Source organism: Odontomachus brunneus, unplaced genomic scaffold (assembly GCF_010583005.1).
Source record: "Odontomachus brunneus isolate Ranch 3 - 2012 unplaced genomic scaffold, Obru_v1 Obru_scaffold_039, whole genome shotgun sequence".
NCBI classification, from domain to species: Eukaryota; Metazoa; Arthropoda; class Insecta; order Hymenoptera; family Formicidae; genus Odontomachus; species Odontomachus brunneus.
Window position 1 is genome coordinate 2277330 of NW_022639489.1, and position 16750 is coordinate 2294079.

Sequence of the window (16750 nt, forward strand, 5' to 3'; positions counted from 1 at the left end):
AACACCCTATTCCCATCCGTTGTGAATGTTTACGTTGTTTTATGATATTCAGAATATTCTAAAAATAAAGTCTATAATTTCCACGATCTCTCGTATCGCATATTGATGTTTCAACCACGAACACTTCCTCCGAGCGTTCAATGACTTGGCGAGTGTGTCGCAAACATTGCAAAATATTCACCGCTTAATAGCTGCGATTGAAAACAAATACGAAGTCAATCGCTCAAAAAACGTATCTTCGTCTAATGTGGTTCTTACACGTATAGGTTCAAAAGATAAAACGTATTTAAATAGAACTTAAACGCAAAGCAAATATATTAAAGTCCCCAGCTCGATAAGATAAAATACATCTATTTAAAAGGCCATGTTAACGAAACTGATAACAGAGAATATTTGCATGTACCGTATCGGATGTATGTCGAAGAATGCATGTTAAAGAATACAATAAATTCATCATACATTCGATTTATGCTTGCGCGAATAACACGGGCTGATTTATCCAATAAGCACGCAGCACAAAGTATCCTGAAATTATCGTGAACAAGGTAGAAGTAGCAATTCTCAAAATTAATCCTAGACATTCTTATTGTTTTGGTCTTTAAATACTTAAAATTTAAAATTTCAACCTAGAATATAAATATGTATATATATATATATGTGTGTGTGTGTGTGTATTTTTTTTATGTTAAAGTTTAAATATCCATATTTTTTTAAAGATTAAAATAATAGCAATGTCTGGGATCAAGTGCGTGTTTGGGCACAGATACTTTTACTTTATTCAAGACCATTGATTTATAATCATACTGGATAGAGTACTGGATAACACTCCTTTGTTTTCGAGCGGGCAGAACTGTGTGAGAGAAATAGTTAAATAGATACCGCTATTCTTATCTAACCAACTGTAACAGTCGCGCATTGTTCACACTAAAGAGACAACGATGTTCATTTAACTATCTCTTTCTGCCCGTTGAGTACCATGGAGGAAGTGTGACAGGCAAGTGTGCTCTATCTAGTATGGTTATAGATTAATGTTCAAGATATTTTAAAGCTGAATATTCCTAGGATATTCCTATGTTAAAGTTTAAATATTCGTATTTTTTAAGGCTAAAATAATAGTAATCAGGTACGTGTTTGGACATACTTTTACTTTATTCAAGACATTTTAAAGCTCTCAGGATATTCCTAGGATATTCTAGACATATTCAGAATAATATTCAGGATCTGCTTTCGTGCTGTTTGTACATCAACTGACAGTAACATTACATCAATATTATAATTTCTCATTTAATAATATAAGTGCAATACAACATATATTGTATGTAATATACAATGTTGAGTAAGAAGTTAAAATATTAATGTGTGATATTAGTTGATGTTACTTGATGTTTACTGAGTGAAAAACACGCGAAATTCTTCACCCAATAAACACTAATCAACAGTACCATTATATAATTAATATTATAATTTCCAACTCAACAATGTTAGTGCAATGTAACATATGTTGTATGGAACAGGTTACGGTGTGTTGAGTGGGAAATTATAATATTGATATAATACTGTCAGTTCGGGTAAACACGCGAATTCTTTACCCAGTAAACACCAATAAACAATAACATCACATCAATGTTCTAATCTCTCATTCAGCAATGTAACTGTAACATAATAGATGTATATAACAGTTTTTGAGCGAGAAATCATCAATAAATTGATGTAACATAACATTATTGTTAATTGGACTATTTACTGAAACCACGTCAATGTTATGATTTTTCACTCAATAATACAAATGTAATATAACATATATTATAACAGTAATGTTCAGTGGGAAATTATAACATTGGCGTAATGTTACTGTTAAAAAGAAAACATGTTAAAAGGCTTTGAGATTAAAAATCAAAATAAAATAGGGCCTATAAGAGCCAAGCACGGGGTGAATGTGTGCAAAACAATTTTTTAAATTTAAAATAGTCTTCTAAATGGGAACAATTAATTAATTATCATAAATATAGACGTTTGTTGTTTAATATTTATTTGATCAAAACAATGCAAATTATTCGAGACTTTTTATGACGCTTGTCTTCATAATCGACTTTGTACCTTACTATTATTAGCGTCGTAAAAAGTATTACATTTGAATCCCGAATACTCCGGGAGATGCAGCGCCAAGCTGTTCCCGCGATTCTAAGTTAAAGACGAAGAGTCATTCGCGAAGTAACGGCGAAGCGTTCAAAGCGCGGAGCAGCCGCTTGTAAACGGAAAATAAAAGAACGCAAGAAAAACTCACATCTGCGAAAGCACGGACACTGACGAGATATTATTAAAGACTGTCAGCCCTGGGTAAATTTTCGACCCGGCCAAAAGACCCGGAGGGACTCGGAAGTAATTGAAGAACGATGACAATATCGACTATTTTTCACACAAAGACGCTTCTGTTTATCCGTGTGACTATCCTTACGAAAAAAATACGAAAAAAACCCTCAATTTTGGGTGTTAACACTCAAATTTAAGTGTTTATCCCCAGTTTTTGGGTGTTTACACCCAAAATTGAGGATTTTTTCGTATTTTTTTCGTAAGAGTACATCATCGACATATAATACTGGACGGAGTATTGTGCCGAAATCGTATTGACAGAAAGAGACAAGACGATGTAAGTAAGATAACACTAAGAACATAGGATATAAGAAAAAAGTAAAATATAAAAATATACGGTCAGATTTCTCGGGGTCGCTAAAGGGGCCGTAAGGCCGACGGTCTTTTATAGTATCTCGTCGGTAGCACGGGGTTATCGGGGAAAACGTGGCAACGAGAAGGACAGGAAGCGCGGCTCCACGAAACGCTCGAGGCCGAAGCCGGTAATTTCGATCCGATTCGAATTTCGCACAAACGGGCGCGGAGGACGAAGCGCGCCGACGCCGGCCGACGCCAGGCTCCCTTCGCCGCGTCATGTTTAGGACGATGATCCCGGAAAGGGACGAGCGTGTGGACGGTGGGACTTTACGCATTGCTGCTGCTGAATTCGAAATACTCGATTCGATTCGATTCCTCGCTGGCAATATGCAACCACCGCTGCGTGACGTGGTCGCGGGGCAACTTCAGTGCAGGATGGGCGGCGATAAATAGAGACGGCGCGAGCGAATCCGCGGCGAGTTCACGTCACATTTTGCGACGCGGCGGCCGCGCGATCGAGCCACGTCTGGGTTCGCACGACGGGGAAAACGCTCGGGGATCGGCGAGAAGCGTGTGATAACAAATATGTGAGCGAGACGTGTGTAACGAACCCGCTACATTTGTGGAGAACGAGAGAAAAATAGCGAAAGGGGAGCAAACGAGAGAAAGAGGGAGTGAGTGAGAGTCTCACGCAGCGTTTTATTCGTATTTCTATTTGCACGATTTTTAACCTCGGCTAAAGAGACTGACGGGTGGACAACGAGCTGTCAGACGGTTAGTCGGGAAGCTAGAGAGCGGACGAGTCGGCGCCGAAGATGTCATTCGAGGGGAAGTACAACGCGAAGAGCCCAGGTAAGTGTCGTCGAGGCTACGTTGACACGCGAATTTGCGCCGGTGCTTTGTTTTGACCCGTCGAGACACGACGTCTCGCGGCTTTAACGCGTCCAGGTAGCTGCTGTATAACAGTACACGATCAGTCGGGTTTGCAATAGTCGCTGATATTCTCCGCCGTTTTATCTCTCCGTTGCGTCAGTGACGCGACTAGATAAAGTGGTGGTACGTATTATGTATTATATCTGCAACAGTAAGCGTAACATACCAATATAATACTGATAACACTGATATCTAACTCTGCACATTCTTATTATTTCGGTCTTTAAACACGAATATTTAAACTTTAGAATTTAATTTAGGACTTTGGAATATTTAAAATTTAAAATATATGTACATATGTTGAATATATGTACATATGTTCTACATTGAAATATTCGCGCTTAAAGACCAAAAACAATGAGAATGTCCAGAATTAGTACATGTTTTTTTCCTTATATCTGTTTTGCAAAGTAAGTCTGATGCATTTTTGCTTTGACAAAAGAATATTTCAGTTCACGTGCTCATATCACAGTGAGTGTAAATTTTAAGCACTGTAAAAATTCATTATGTATTCTATACCATACAGCGGTGAAGCGATTAATGAGGGAGGCACAAGAGCTGCACGAAGCCACTGAAGAGTACTGTGCGTATCCCCTGGAGGATAACTTGTTCGAATGGCATTTCACAGTACAAGGGCCACCATCTACAGACTTTGAAGGTGGTGTTTATCATGGAAGGATCTTGCTACCACCAGAATATCCTATGAAGCCACCGAATATCATTCTGTTAACGGTGAGCCTATGTCTAAGATAAAATATGTCTGAATTTCAATGAGTGCATATATATATATGTATATTTCTTAAGTACTGTTCAATATTTTAAGAATTGATTTTTCAGGTCATTTTATAGAGAAAAGTTCATATGAACATAAAATCTAAAAATCCTCATTTCAGGGACACAGAGTTCTATAAAATTATTGTTTTCTTCTTAATAGCTCATAAACTTAAGCAGAATATTATCTTCATTTTTTTACCTATAATACTGTTTTGTAAGAATTCAATTACGTAGAAAAGGGATTTAGATAATGCATTGTTCTGAATTTGTATGCCAGTGAATGGAATCATATATTTTTTTAGACTCTTATTAACATATTAATTATCTATAAAAAAAATATTGTTGATATAGATTTCGATAAAGCTATTAATTTGGGAGATAGTTGTGTTTCAATATAAAACTTTCCATCACATTGTATTGCTGAGAAAAAGTCCTTGATACCATATGTTTATATGAACTTCTTTTCATAAAATGCGACTTCAAGAATCGACTTCTAAAATACTGGATAGTATTTAAGCAACACGTGCTTACTACTTTATATCATAATGGCTGGATATATTCCCTTGATGTAGCCAAATGGACGTTTTGAGATAAATAAGAAAATCTGCCTGAGTATTTCTGGTCACCATCCCGAAACGTGGCAGCCATCCTGGAGTATCAGGACTGCATTGCTAGCTTTGATCGCCTTTATGCCTACACCAGGAAGTGGCACTATAGGCGCATTAGACTACAGCACCGAAGAGCGACAAAAGCTTGCAAAAAAGTAATAATGTTTTTTATTTACAATTAATATAATTCATGTAACTTATATAATAATTTATATTATCATATATTGCGATTATTTTAATTTTTATAATATTAATATTACAAAAAGGATGTTATATGTATTTTTCTAACAAATCTTCCTATCACAGATCACAGAACTGGCAATGCGAGACATGTGGTAAAGTTGTGAACTTGTTATCCAAGAACTCTGTGAAGAAGCCTATCACTGAGGAAGAACAAAACATGTTGAAAACTATCGCTCTGAAGGTAAGCGACTGATAACTGTTTCCTATCAGTAATTCTGCAAATTCCGTTTCTAAACTTAGTTGTCGCACGATTGAAAAAGTCTGCGAACAATTTTAGCGAGCATGCGCGAAAACTTAACAGTCAAGTGTTTACGAAAGAAATTATTACAGGCCGATGACTCACCCACGTCAGACACATTATTTATGGATAATAACGGGGAAGGTGTATCCGAGAACGAAATACGACACCGTAATGTGGAAACGAACACGGATAACGTAGACCGGCAGCAACCAGATATTATTTTAAACCCCGTAGAGACAATGTCCTCTTCGAACGATTTATTTTGGAGTATTCTTATTGCCAGTTTAGTATCAGCGATTATTCTCCTGATACTACGACGACTGTTTCTTGTTTAATTTATTCGTATGTATATATATACATGTACACTGCGTATGTATATACATACTCATATATGCCACGCGCGCGAATGTGGTGCTATTGAAACGAAGTAAATTTTATACACGTTTTGTGGATATCGTTTCTAAGCTTACAAAAAACAATTTGATTCATATTACAAACAATGCACGTATATGTAATATATTGCAGACTATCCGGTTTTCATAAAAATGTAATACATATAAGTCAATAAGTATTAATATATGTTAGTATATATATATATGTCCACCTTGTTCCTATAAACCGCACTTGTATCTCGTAAATGTTCAAAAATTTATTTCGTCATTGTAAAATAAGTGATTGAATTCTTTTGTTTAGTCAATTTAATAAATTGTCAATGTATTAAATAATTACAATTTCAGTATAATTTTAATTATATCTGTCTATATATTAAAATTGTAAATTTAATTGTAATTAAATTTACAATTTATATATATTATATATACAATTTTATATATATATATATATATATATATATATATATATAATATATATATTAAATAATTTACTATATATATACACACACATATATATATATATATATATGTCACACTAGTATATATATATATATTTATACTAGTTTATTTTTCTTGATGTATTAATGAGAAATTTTCTAAATGTAAGCAAAATATACATATTATTTCACTCGATACTAAATAATTTAAAATTTTAATAGTGCGTAGATAAGCTAAGTTAATAATATAATAAAATTTAATAATTTTTATAACAATTGTTTTTAAAGATATTCTCTCTGAGCTGCCTAAATGATTGCTATTATTTCTCCCAGTAAGTTACATTTAAAAAAGGGATATCTTTAAACAACACTGTTTCCTAACAAACACATACGAGTAACTTTGTAACTTTCGTACACTTTACACACGTGTATAGCCAGTGTAATAAAACTCGATGTATGATATAGTCGCTTAAGGAGAGGATTTAGAACAGGATTTAGGCTAAATTCAGTTTTTGTATGTACATAGAAATATATAATAAAGTAACTATTTATTAAAGCATATAAACATATTACCTCTTAACACTTATTACAGTCCAAATGTAATGATGATCTTCAATTCCACACATTCGCGTTTACATTCATCGACCTACAATCTCCTTTTAAATTGATATGACACATCTCTCCGACAATGCTTACTTCTAAACATACGAATATAAAAAAAAAAGAAAGAAAACATGAACGCATTTTTTTAACTTGTGTGTATATGTGTGTATGTCACATTTAGGTCGTGTACAGCAATATATAACGGAAATCTATTAAAATGCATTATATAAAATGTAGGTAACATATCCGCAGCTATAGAAAATTTCGTAATCTTTTTATTATCTACATTAAGGCATCCTACACGTATCGTTTATATCGTAATTGCTTCAGATATTTTCGTGTGCACTCCACTACAATAAAACAATTCTCTGCTATTCAAAACAGTTTTGTACATTTGCTATTTTTCGTATTTTCTTAATTATTTGATCTGTCGTTTTATGTAAACTTCAAACTCTGTTTATGATCTTTTAAATTCATCTAATATCTCTCTAGAATAGCTTGGAAATTACTTGAAAATAATAACATTATAAGACAGAATATGCTCTCAACGTACCAAAAACTTACCAATCATACGACACGACGTCATGTATTTTTTACATCTTTATTTTTTACGAAATAAATTATTGTCAAACGGAAGCTGTAGATAAGCAAAATTTAAAAACCACTGAAGTCCACGATAAATGCAATCCCATTTAAGCGAGCCGAATATTTTAATTTAAAATTACCTTAAATTTAGAAACAGGAAATACATTTTTTATTTATATATGATAAATTTCTCGTACATATGCAAGTATCGTCAAAATATTTATCTTGCAAATTCGATAAAGCGTTTGGCATAGGAATTCGTTTCTTATTAAAGATTATTACAAGGTACATTGCAACATAGGTATTTGTCCAATCTCTGTGCTCAACATTCTAAGTTGTACAACATACGTTTTTGAAACGATATAAACGTGTCGTTATATTGTTTCAAGAATTCGTGTGATATCGAAACAACACGGTTATTCCTTTGCTTGTCAAAAGTACAGAGCACTCCGTGCCCCACGAGAATCTTTACGATACAAAAATACAAACAATTCGATTAATCACAATTTGGATCGTTTATCAGCTAGTGTTAGCGCTACTCCATTCGCCCGTCTCTTTCAGCGCTCTGTCTGTCAATCGTTCTATCTCAGTTAGAAGCTGCTCGGTATCCATATCAACACATACCATGTCTGGTTCGACCGGATCCCATTCCAAGCTGTTCGGGCTCGAAACACGAGACCAAGGAGACGCTGTCAGACTGGAGGGTTGACTATTGTTAACTGACGTTTGCGACGAAGAGCCCTCAGTGTCACCCTTTTCATCCTCCACGATCGGTAAAGGCATTCCTATATGCGAACATATGGTACATTAATATATTGCAAGATTGTAGGAGATTGAATAATAGTGGATTACCTTCGTGTTCCCACTCAAGGTCCAACGACGATCCCGGAGTGGAGGAAACACACGTTTGTTGTCTTATTAAAGTTCTTGCGTCGAGAACTTGAAGCGATGTATCCAGGCCCGAACTAATTAATTTGTATAATCTCTTATTTCTTGTAAGACGAATAATCGTTTCAGATATAGAGGAGAAGGTGATAATAAGAAACAAGGCTGATTTTTTCTCAACAATTACTGCAACCTGTCAGACTGAGATAAGCATAAACATTAGACTCCTTTCGTTCCCATCATTATGAACATCTGAGTCTAATACCAGTGGTATGTTATTTGCAATATTAAGAAAAGTCGCTTTGCCTACTTCCTGTTTAGACTTTTCACAAAGATAAAAAAAATGTTTGCTGTCTTAATAGATAAATATAACATATTAATTATTATGTGTCGATTAGTAATAAGATTAAACTTCCAAATCACAGAGAGAATTAGTTTGGAAATATTTTTTTCTACTTCGAGATTTTCGTTTAGAAAATAGCGATGGATGATAATATGGGACAAAGTGTTCCATATTACCATGTCTTATACACAGGTGTGAAAATGATGATAAATTAAGAAAATTTTTCATTTTCATGTCTGTTTCATAGAATCATACTATTTTCTAAGACTTCATTTCTTACATCATGCTAAAAGAAATTTGTGCACTTTAAACTTTTTCTTTTTCTAATGAATATGGATACATTATAAAAAAATATATCTGTTAACATTTCTGATTATTGATGCAATTATTGTTTTTAATATTGGATTTTTCGTTTAAAATAAAAAACCATATTCCCTATAATACACATATTCCTACACTGAAAGAAAAATTATATTAAAATCAACAAATATTTCTTTAATGGGTGCCATTAACATATTCACTTAAATCTACGTTCTCTTTATTTAAACCAAATATTGTTTATTTAAATCAGATAAACAATATTTGATTTAAATAAAGAGAATGTAGATTTAAGTAAATATGTTAATGGCACCCATCAAAGAAATATTTCTTGATTTTAATATAATTTTTCTTTCAGTGTACCTTCTCCCCTATTATTAAGATTGCACGATAATGTACCTTGTAGAAACATCATTTCTAGAACTCAATCTGGCATATTTGTTATTACCCCGTGGCCATCCTCCATCTTCCAGCAGTTCCAAAGTTACTGGAATACCGTGCTTTTTCTAAAATTCACAAACATATAACACAAATTTTTATTATAGTAAATGACATATAAAATATATAATGTATTTATTAGATTAGTGCAAAAGGTTTGCTATTTTTCTATTAAATTATCATAAGAAATTTGGGTAACAAAACAAAAATAAAAAGTTTTTATTATAGATGTCTTAAAAATATAGAATCAATGTTATTTATTTTATTCATGAAAATAATTAATCCTTCAAAACTGGATAGTTTTGTTATCTATTTTATTTGATAAGCACAATAAACTTTTTGCACAAACCTAATAATGATATGATAATATTAGATATAATATGTTCTAATATATATGTCATATTCATAAGATATTTACCTTAAGTTTTTTTAAAGAGAGGAATGACAATAAACTATATACATCCAGTAAGCATGGTAAATAAATATATAACATTAATATTGTAAATTTTTATTTACAATTAAAACTAACAAATCTAAGTGAATACATCTTACCTTTTCGATCCTTTAGTTTGACTTTCATCCCTTTCGGTGTCCATGAACTAAGCACAAAGCAAAAGTAACACTGGAATTATTAATATTAGCAAAATATAAATTATCCCACAAGAGATATGATTAAATATATACCTCAACTTGTTCTTCTCCTTGGAAAGACATTCTGGTATGTCTTTGATGGAATCTGTAATAAACAACAGAGAATTTTCAATAAGCATATGTTGTTAAAGAGAGATTCAGAGAGAGATATCTGATAAATCTTAGATAAATTATTATTAAAGAAAACCCCGCGGAACTACCAGAGCATAAATTATATATTTGTTATAAATTATATATTTATATATTTAATATAAATAATTATATATTAATTATAAAGTTATAATTATATATTTAATTATAAATTATATATTTAATTATTTATTATATATTTATATATTTTGTATGACTTTTCATTCATGTATTACAGCTGTGTACCAATACTATAGTTATGATATACACAAACACACACAACTGTAATTATAACTGTCACACACTCTCCGGTTATGAGTCATCGACAAGCCCGTTGCTCAATCACGCGCTCACAAATAAAATCAACGATCTTTTCAGCAAAATGTGACAGCCGACACCCTTCTCCACGAGTAATGCTCTAGCAGCCGACGTTCTCCTGTCAAATACCTTCAGTATTCTAACCTGTACGGCAGGGAATCTGTGACTTTCGCAAAGCAGTGGCCGAGACAGGCCCCCATGACCTGTCAACACACGGCACCTCGCCGTCATCTAACTGATATAGCTGTTCAGATGCCAGTGTTTAATTTCACGTGACACGTGATAATGAGCGACAGCGATCTTTCACCCGCTGCTGCCCAGTATTGCTGATATCGCGACAGATCACGACGACTCATCGTTTCTGACCGAGGTCAGCGCGTCGAGGCGCGTCCACGTCAGTACGTAGGGTGCATGCCTTGGATATGTCTATTATCTACAGACACATGATCGGCACAACAAGCTTCGAACAACAGGCAGTCGTTAGTTTTAGTTTGAAAATCCTCCTGAGCTGTTATTAAATTAAATTTTTGCAAATAATAGTTCGTTTGATATGCCGTTGAGTCGTACTACTTGAAAATATAACATAGAAATAAAGATATAAAATTAGCTCTCAGATTTAAAGTGACGAATATTTACGATAAAATTACTTATGTTAAAATAGTAATTTATTAAATTTTATTTTATTAGTAATTTTGGTAAAATTCATTTAGCTTTTGATAGTTTGATTTTGTATAAATATCCGTGTTTTCCGTACTAATATATAAGATAAAATAATTCTCTTTATATTCTCGTCAAACCCATCAAACTCATCAAACTTACGAGCTTTAACCTTGGCTTGCTTTGTTCCAATTGGCCAAGTTCCAATCTTCAATCGTCAATCATCAATCGCCAATCGCTAATGTGATTTGGCCTTTAAGGGCTGCGTTCAGATTCCTTACCCGGGTGCACTCTAATACAAGAAGTGCTATAGTATATGTGACATATACTATAGCGTTTCTAGTAACAGAGTGCACCCGGGTAGGGAATCTGAACGCACCCTAAGATGTCATATTTATACTCATCGACGTAATAGTTCTCACATTTTTTTTCCATTAGTGACAATTGAAAAATATGAAAACTATTACGCCAGTAAATATATTTATAAACTCATTAAGTTACAAATATAATACGATACACAAATAATATGATTGTAACTATGGTATGTATTAACAGTTGTTGTATGAAATTAGTTTCACTTGTGTCTTCATTCAGCGTTTCATTTTAGTCTTTAAGTTCAATTATATGATACATGTAGTATTATATTTGCATTCGCAAATGAACTGAAAACTTACAAAAGAACTACGATTTTTAAAATTACGATCTGTATTCTTATTTTCAGATAACGTCAACAAGTGGTTATCCGTTTGATAGGTGTTGGTGTTGAAATAATTTGATTTATTCTGTTTGTTTACATTTGAATAAGATTTTTTTGTTTTTGTTTTGCCACTGTCACGTCCGACTAATGCCCAATTTCTTCAACTCCGATTAACTTTATCTCTTTGACTATAGGTTTGTTCGAGTTGCTTATACTTTTCACACTTTTACACCTAATGCTCGTTGCACTAGTGCACCTTAAACAAATTTTCCAAAATACATTCTGAAGACATTTTCAGGGCGGAGGAACGTCATCAGAGTATTCTTAGGACGCTCTTTGAAAGTGTCAATTGTCTGAAAATAGCTAATATCCAATAAGTTAATTCGTATTAATTGAACTTTTTACACTTTCACACTTAATCTCTTGCTTGGGATCAAGTGTAAAAAGTGTATTAGAATTGCATTTACACTCGTAACACGAACGGAAATCATGACGTCATTTTTAGAACCTCTAAAGAATTAATGTGCACTAAGTGTGAAAGTGTAAAAAGTTCAATTAATGCGAATAAACTTATTGGATATTAACTATTTTCAGAAAACTCACATCTTCAAAGGACATCCTAAAAATATTCTGATGACATCCCTCCGTCCTAAAAGTATCTTCAGAACGTATTTTGGAAAATTTGTGTTGTATGAGGTGCACTAGTGTGCAACGGGCATTAGGTGTAAAAGTGTGAATAGTACAAGTAACTCGAACAAACCTTATATAATTATGGAGTGCTAGCCGCTAACTTAAGTCTACAGCAAAACGTCTGTCAACATCTGCTTCAAACTTATGATTACGGATTCACACGCAAAATAACTTTTACATGGTAAAATAGAAATCACAAAGTATGTGATAGTTTACGTAATAGCTATTGTTTGGACTTGGCGGCGTTACAGATGTTTTTGTAAGGGTGCTTTCCAGTTGCGTACACTGTGTTACACAAAATCAATTTATTGGTTGCATATTATGTTACAAGATATTTTAGATAATATGTGATGTAAACTTGTTGTGTACGTGTTGTCAAGATGTGTTAAGCAATTGGAAAGCACCCTAAGTCTATCAAATAATAATTCGTTGCGACTCCGATAATTACCAAGATGGCCTCTCTCATTCTTATCTGTTCTCTCTAGTGCATATCAAATCCACATTGCGTTTTGAAATTCTTTGTCTCATTCTTTGACGTGTGTATTGCTGCAATTGTTCCTGAAGCCAAGATAATAATTTAATTCTACACAATCAAGCATCTCAAATATTTTTAATAAGACTGGCTAATTGAATAGAAATTCCCGATCATACCTAAACTATAAGAAGGAAAATTGAACTCACTACAATATTGATTAGTTGTACTGTCGGATGCACCTTATGTTTATCTGTTAAAAAAATTTGTGTTCCGAAATTATAGATTTTTAGTACCATTTTACCAGGTTTATCATCATGAATTACTTTAGCAACTTCGTAAATATTGTTTGTAATCCTGCTGCAATAGGTAAGATCTAGTAGTTGTAATTGAGGTGAAAAATTAAGAATTTCGTATATCCCATTATCTGTTATGTTTCTACATTTTTTACATCTCAATCCTTTTAGGTTCTTTAGATTTTTCAAACCATAATCGGTAATTCCACACACATAACTAATGTTTAAATATTCTAATTTTGGTAATGTTGCAATAATTTTTAGTGAAATATCATCACAAGAGCTACCTAAAATCGAATGAAAAATCATACGTTTGAAATATTTAGAACACTCATGTAGGATTCACATTGCGTCCGATGTCCGACGTACGACGTCTAATATCCAATAGGAGAACAGCTTTCTAATATAGAATTCAATTCTCCATTGGAAAGCTATTTTTTTATTGAATATCGGACGTCGTACGTTGGACGTCGGACGCGATGTGAATCCTGAATAAAAATTTAAAGATATACGGTTTTATAATTTACCAGAAATATCTAGAGAAGTAATCTGTTGACAATTCATTGTTATCTCAACGAAATGTTGGGGTGAAAATGGAAAGTTTTTCATTTTTAGTTTCTGCAAGTTAATAAGGTTAGTAAATTGTAACGCAGCCATATCTTGTAGAAAGCTGGTTGTACAAATCTTGCGCTTGGAAATTTGTAATATTTTTAGCTTTTTGCAATAATTGCTGATAGTTTCCATAGTTTTTCTACCAAATTTGAAATAACTTATATAAAGATGTTCTAAATTTTCGAGTTTTGCCAATCCCTATATTGAAATATAATTAACGTTATGTACACATTTATATCAACCATTACAAAAAAAAAAAAAATTAAAAAGAAAGACTTACCATGGAAAATGTAATTTCATTAATCCTCGGGCAGTCACATAATATAAGAGTGCGCATTGTCTGGGCTGGCAAGTATGGTAAACACTTACCCACAAAGTCAAAATTAGAAAGTATTTGCAAATAGTTGAGCTGTGGATATTCTTGGAAAAATGTTTCTTGTTTATCTAAGTTGTAAAACGTTCCCAAAGTAAGCCTAGTTATGTTTTTATATCTGCCTAATAATTGTTTGTCCTTTTTATTAATTGTTATCATAGAAACATTAATATTAGTAAGATTGGAACAATATTTCATGACTATATCGAATAGTTTTCTGTTAAACTGAGCTACATCAGATGGAAACATTGTTGCTGGACAGGACAGATGTAATTCTGTTATAAATCTGCCATTTCTTGATAACGTTTTCATCACTTTCTTCAGTATAAATTCAGTGATTCGATGATGTGTTGGAAAGCCTTCTAATAGGAATGAGGTATCTATTTTCTTCATTGTATACCAAGAATCTAGACTTAATATTCTCCAACGTTTGCACACTACAAAAATAGTAAGGATGCTTTTCAATTGCTTAACACATCTTGACACACATGTAAAACCAGTTTATTGGTCACATATTATCTAAAATATCTTGTAAAATAATTTGCAACCAATAAATTGGTTTTGTGTAACACAGTGTAACACAGTGTACGCAACTGGAAAGCATTCTAAGTAAATAGTGCAAACATATCATAATCATATATATATCATAATAGTATAAATATAATCATTAAGCAGATAATATAAAGAAATATATCTATATGAGGCAATAGAAATAACTGTAAATTATATTTATTGAATTTCTTACCTCTTTCTATACGGATTTTGTCAACAATTGGTAAAAATTGAAAAATATGTATTAAGCAATCATCGTCCAGTATATTAATAAATGCATCTTGAAAATCATATTTTTGAGTTTCTTCCATGGTTATCTTTTCTTAAAGAAGTTTTTGTTTTCTTGTAATCAGGTTTGCAATTATTTGTAGCCTCTTTTGCTTTCTTGTAATCAAGTCTGCAATTATTTGTAGCGTTTGCTCCTAAGACTCTTATACAATCTTATTAGTTTCATAAAGTTCATCATTCAAAATTCTAAAAGATCGTCTAACATACAGTTGCAGTTGTATTAAAGTTGTATTAAAGTCTTACCATGCAAGCACAGATTTTTATATATGACTAAACTATGTATAGGGTTCGACATTTAAATAATTAAATAAAAATAATTAAATATATATATATATATATATATATATATATATATATATATATATATATATATATCTCAAATTGACTCTGTTCAAACATTCCTTTCTCATTCATTTTCATAATTCCTTAACTCTGAAAATATTTTATATTTTAATAAACTTGTATGTTAACGATTTAAACACATTTAGGTTAAGATGTATTTATTTCTTTAATACATACATATCAATAAAATAGAAATAAATCTTTATTTATCTATATACATCTGCAGAAGAATACATGTTAATTATAATGAAAATAACAATGCACATACTTTTCTATTTACTTCTTAATATTTATTTCTTAAGAGACATAAGTATGTACGCAACGTTCCTCTGCATCCGTTAATCCGATCCGTCCTTCACGGACGCGATTTGGTAATCCGAGGTTTGTTCTTTCCAGCTGAACTTGCACTAATTCAAGAAGTGTACACTGGTGCGTTCTTTCTAGTAGAAGTTTGTCAGAGGTTACTGTTCTTTCCAACGGTGCAGTAGAACTTAGTGCAACAGTTCACTGAACTGCTTGCACTGAGTCTGGAGCTAGTGCAAGCAGTGCAGTGCAGTGCAAGGGTAAAAGTTACTGTATCTGTGCAAGTAGTTCAGGTGAAAAGAACAGATCTATGAAGATGGAAGAGATGAATATTGCAGAAATTAAAAGGAATGAAGGTGACAATATCTCAGAGGGAGCGGTGCACTTGGACACGGTGCATTTGGACACAGCCAATCACAGCACCGTGTGATTAGAGACATTTGTAGGGTCCCTTGGAACAGCGACTTGTGATTGGACTGTGTCCAATTGCCCCGTGTCCAACTGATATACACCCTATCTCAGATAGGTTCTGCGGGCAATTGAGATGCATTACTTAATGCAAGTACAGTTCTAGTGCAGCACTAGTTCAGTTGAAAAGAACAAACCTCCGATTAGCCTAGGGAACTTTCTCTCTAGACAATTTACATTACTGCGATTATATCAATCTGATTGGAAATCCGATTGCTACACGTAAACATCTAATGGCTACGTTCAGCAGAACTCAGCGCTTTGTAAACGGTTTAATGATACATTGCAACAGTTTAGATATCTGCTGAACGCTCTTTGGGGGCATGTCAGGGCTACATATATAAATATAAATATAAATATAAATATAAATATAAATATATATATATATATATATATATATATATATATATATATATATATATATATATATATATA

At 32.7% G+C, this 16750-nt stretch overlaps 3 protein-coding genes across 13 annotated transcripts in view; 1 reads left to right on the forward strand and 2 right to left on the reverse strand.

Annotated features, from left to right (window-relative positions):
* The first annotated feature begins 2598 nt into the window (after nucleotides 1–2598).
* Nucleotides 2599–6194, forward strand: LOC116844099 (ubiquitin-conjugating enzyme E2 J1-like). The gene is made up of 5 exons (XM_032815225.1): nucleotides 2599–3519; nucleotides 4127–4332; nucleotides 4947–5137; nucleotides 5289–5406; nucleotides 5556–6194. The coding sequence occupies exons 1-5, from the start codon at nucleotides 3483–3485 to the stop codon at nucleotides 5799–5801; spliced, it is 798 nt and encodes a 265-aa protein (XP_032671116.1). The 5' UTR covers nucleotides 2599–3482; the 3' UTR covers nucleotides 5802–6194.
* Nucleotides 6195–6824: 630 nt separating this feature from the next.
* LOC116844151 overlaps nucleotides 6825–16750 on the reverse strand; it is a 26304-nt gene continuing 16378 nt past the window's right edge. The window contains exons 1-7 of one of the 5 annotated variants that reach the window (XM_032815337.1): nucleotides 10710–10857; nucleotides 10152–10203; nucleotides 10020–10066; nucleotides 9886–9919; nucleotides 9429–9535; nucleotides 8336–8448; nucleotides 6825–8268 (exon numbers count right to left, since the gene is read on the reverse strand). In XM_032815337.1, the coding sequence (XP_032671228.1) occupies nucleotides 8003–8268; nucleotides 8336–8448; nucleotides 9429–9535; nucleotides 9886–9919; nucleotides 10020–10066; nucleotides 10152–10203; nucleotides 10710–10765 (675 nt within the window). In that variant the 5' untranslated portion in view covers nucleotides 10766–10857 and the 3' untranslated portion in view covers nucleotides 6825–8002. Of the gene's footprint in view, nucleotides 8269–8335; nucleotides 8449–9428; nucleotides 9536–9885; nucleotides 9920–10019; nucleotides 10090–10151; nucleotides 10204–10527; nucleotides 10672–10694; nucleotides 10858–16750 lie in introns of those variants that run through there. The other 4 variants (XM_032815338.1, XM_032815342.1, XM_032815341.1 and 1 more) reach the window with 4 other exon arrangements.
* Nucleotides 10881–16750, reverse strand: part of LOC116844149 (F-box/LRR-repeat protein 12-like) — a 6481-nt gene continuing 611 nt past the window's right edge. For 2 of the 7 annotated variants that reach the window (XM_032815330.1, XM_032815331.1), the window contains 5 exons: nucleotides 15108–15311; nucleotides 14270–14799; nucleotides 13905–14187; nucleotides 13291–13664; nucleotides 12546–13167 (listed from right to left, as the gene is read on the reverse strand). In XM_032815330.1, the coding sequence (XP_032671221.1) occupies nucleotides 13078–13167; nucleotides 13291–13664; nucleotides 13905–14187; nucleotides 14270–14799; nucleotides 15108–15225 (1395 nt within the window). In that variant the 5' untranslated portion in view covers nucleotides 15226–15311 and the 3' untranslated portion in view covers nucleotides 12546–13077. Of the gene's footprint in view, nucleotides 11074–12545; nucleotides 13168–13260; nucleotides 13665–13904; nucleotides 14188–14269; nucleotides 14800–15107; nucleotides 15312–15812; nucleotides 16656–16750 lie in introns of those variants that run through there. The other 5 variants (XM_032815333.1, XM_032815332.1, XM_032815334.1 and 2 more) reach the window with 5 other exon arrangements.

What these genes read in the sequence shown, in the direction of transcription:
- LOC116844099 (XM_032815225.1), top strand. Translation starts at nt 3,483, where the DNA reads ATGTCATTCGAGGGGAAGTACAACGCGAAGAGCCCAG. An exon ending in GTACAACGCGAAGAGCCCAG is followed by an intron (nt 3,520 to 4,126) that starts GTAAGTGTCGTC and finishes TATACCATACAG; the next exon opens with CGGTGAAGCGATTAATGAGG. An exon ending in CGAATATCATTCTGTTAACG is followed by an intron (nt 4,333 to 4,946) that starts GTGAGCCTATGT and finishes CCCTTGATGTAG; the next exon opens with CCAAATGGACGTTTTGAGAT.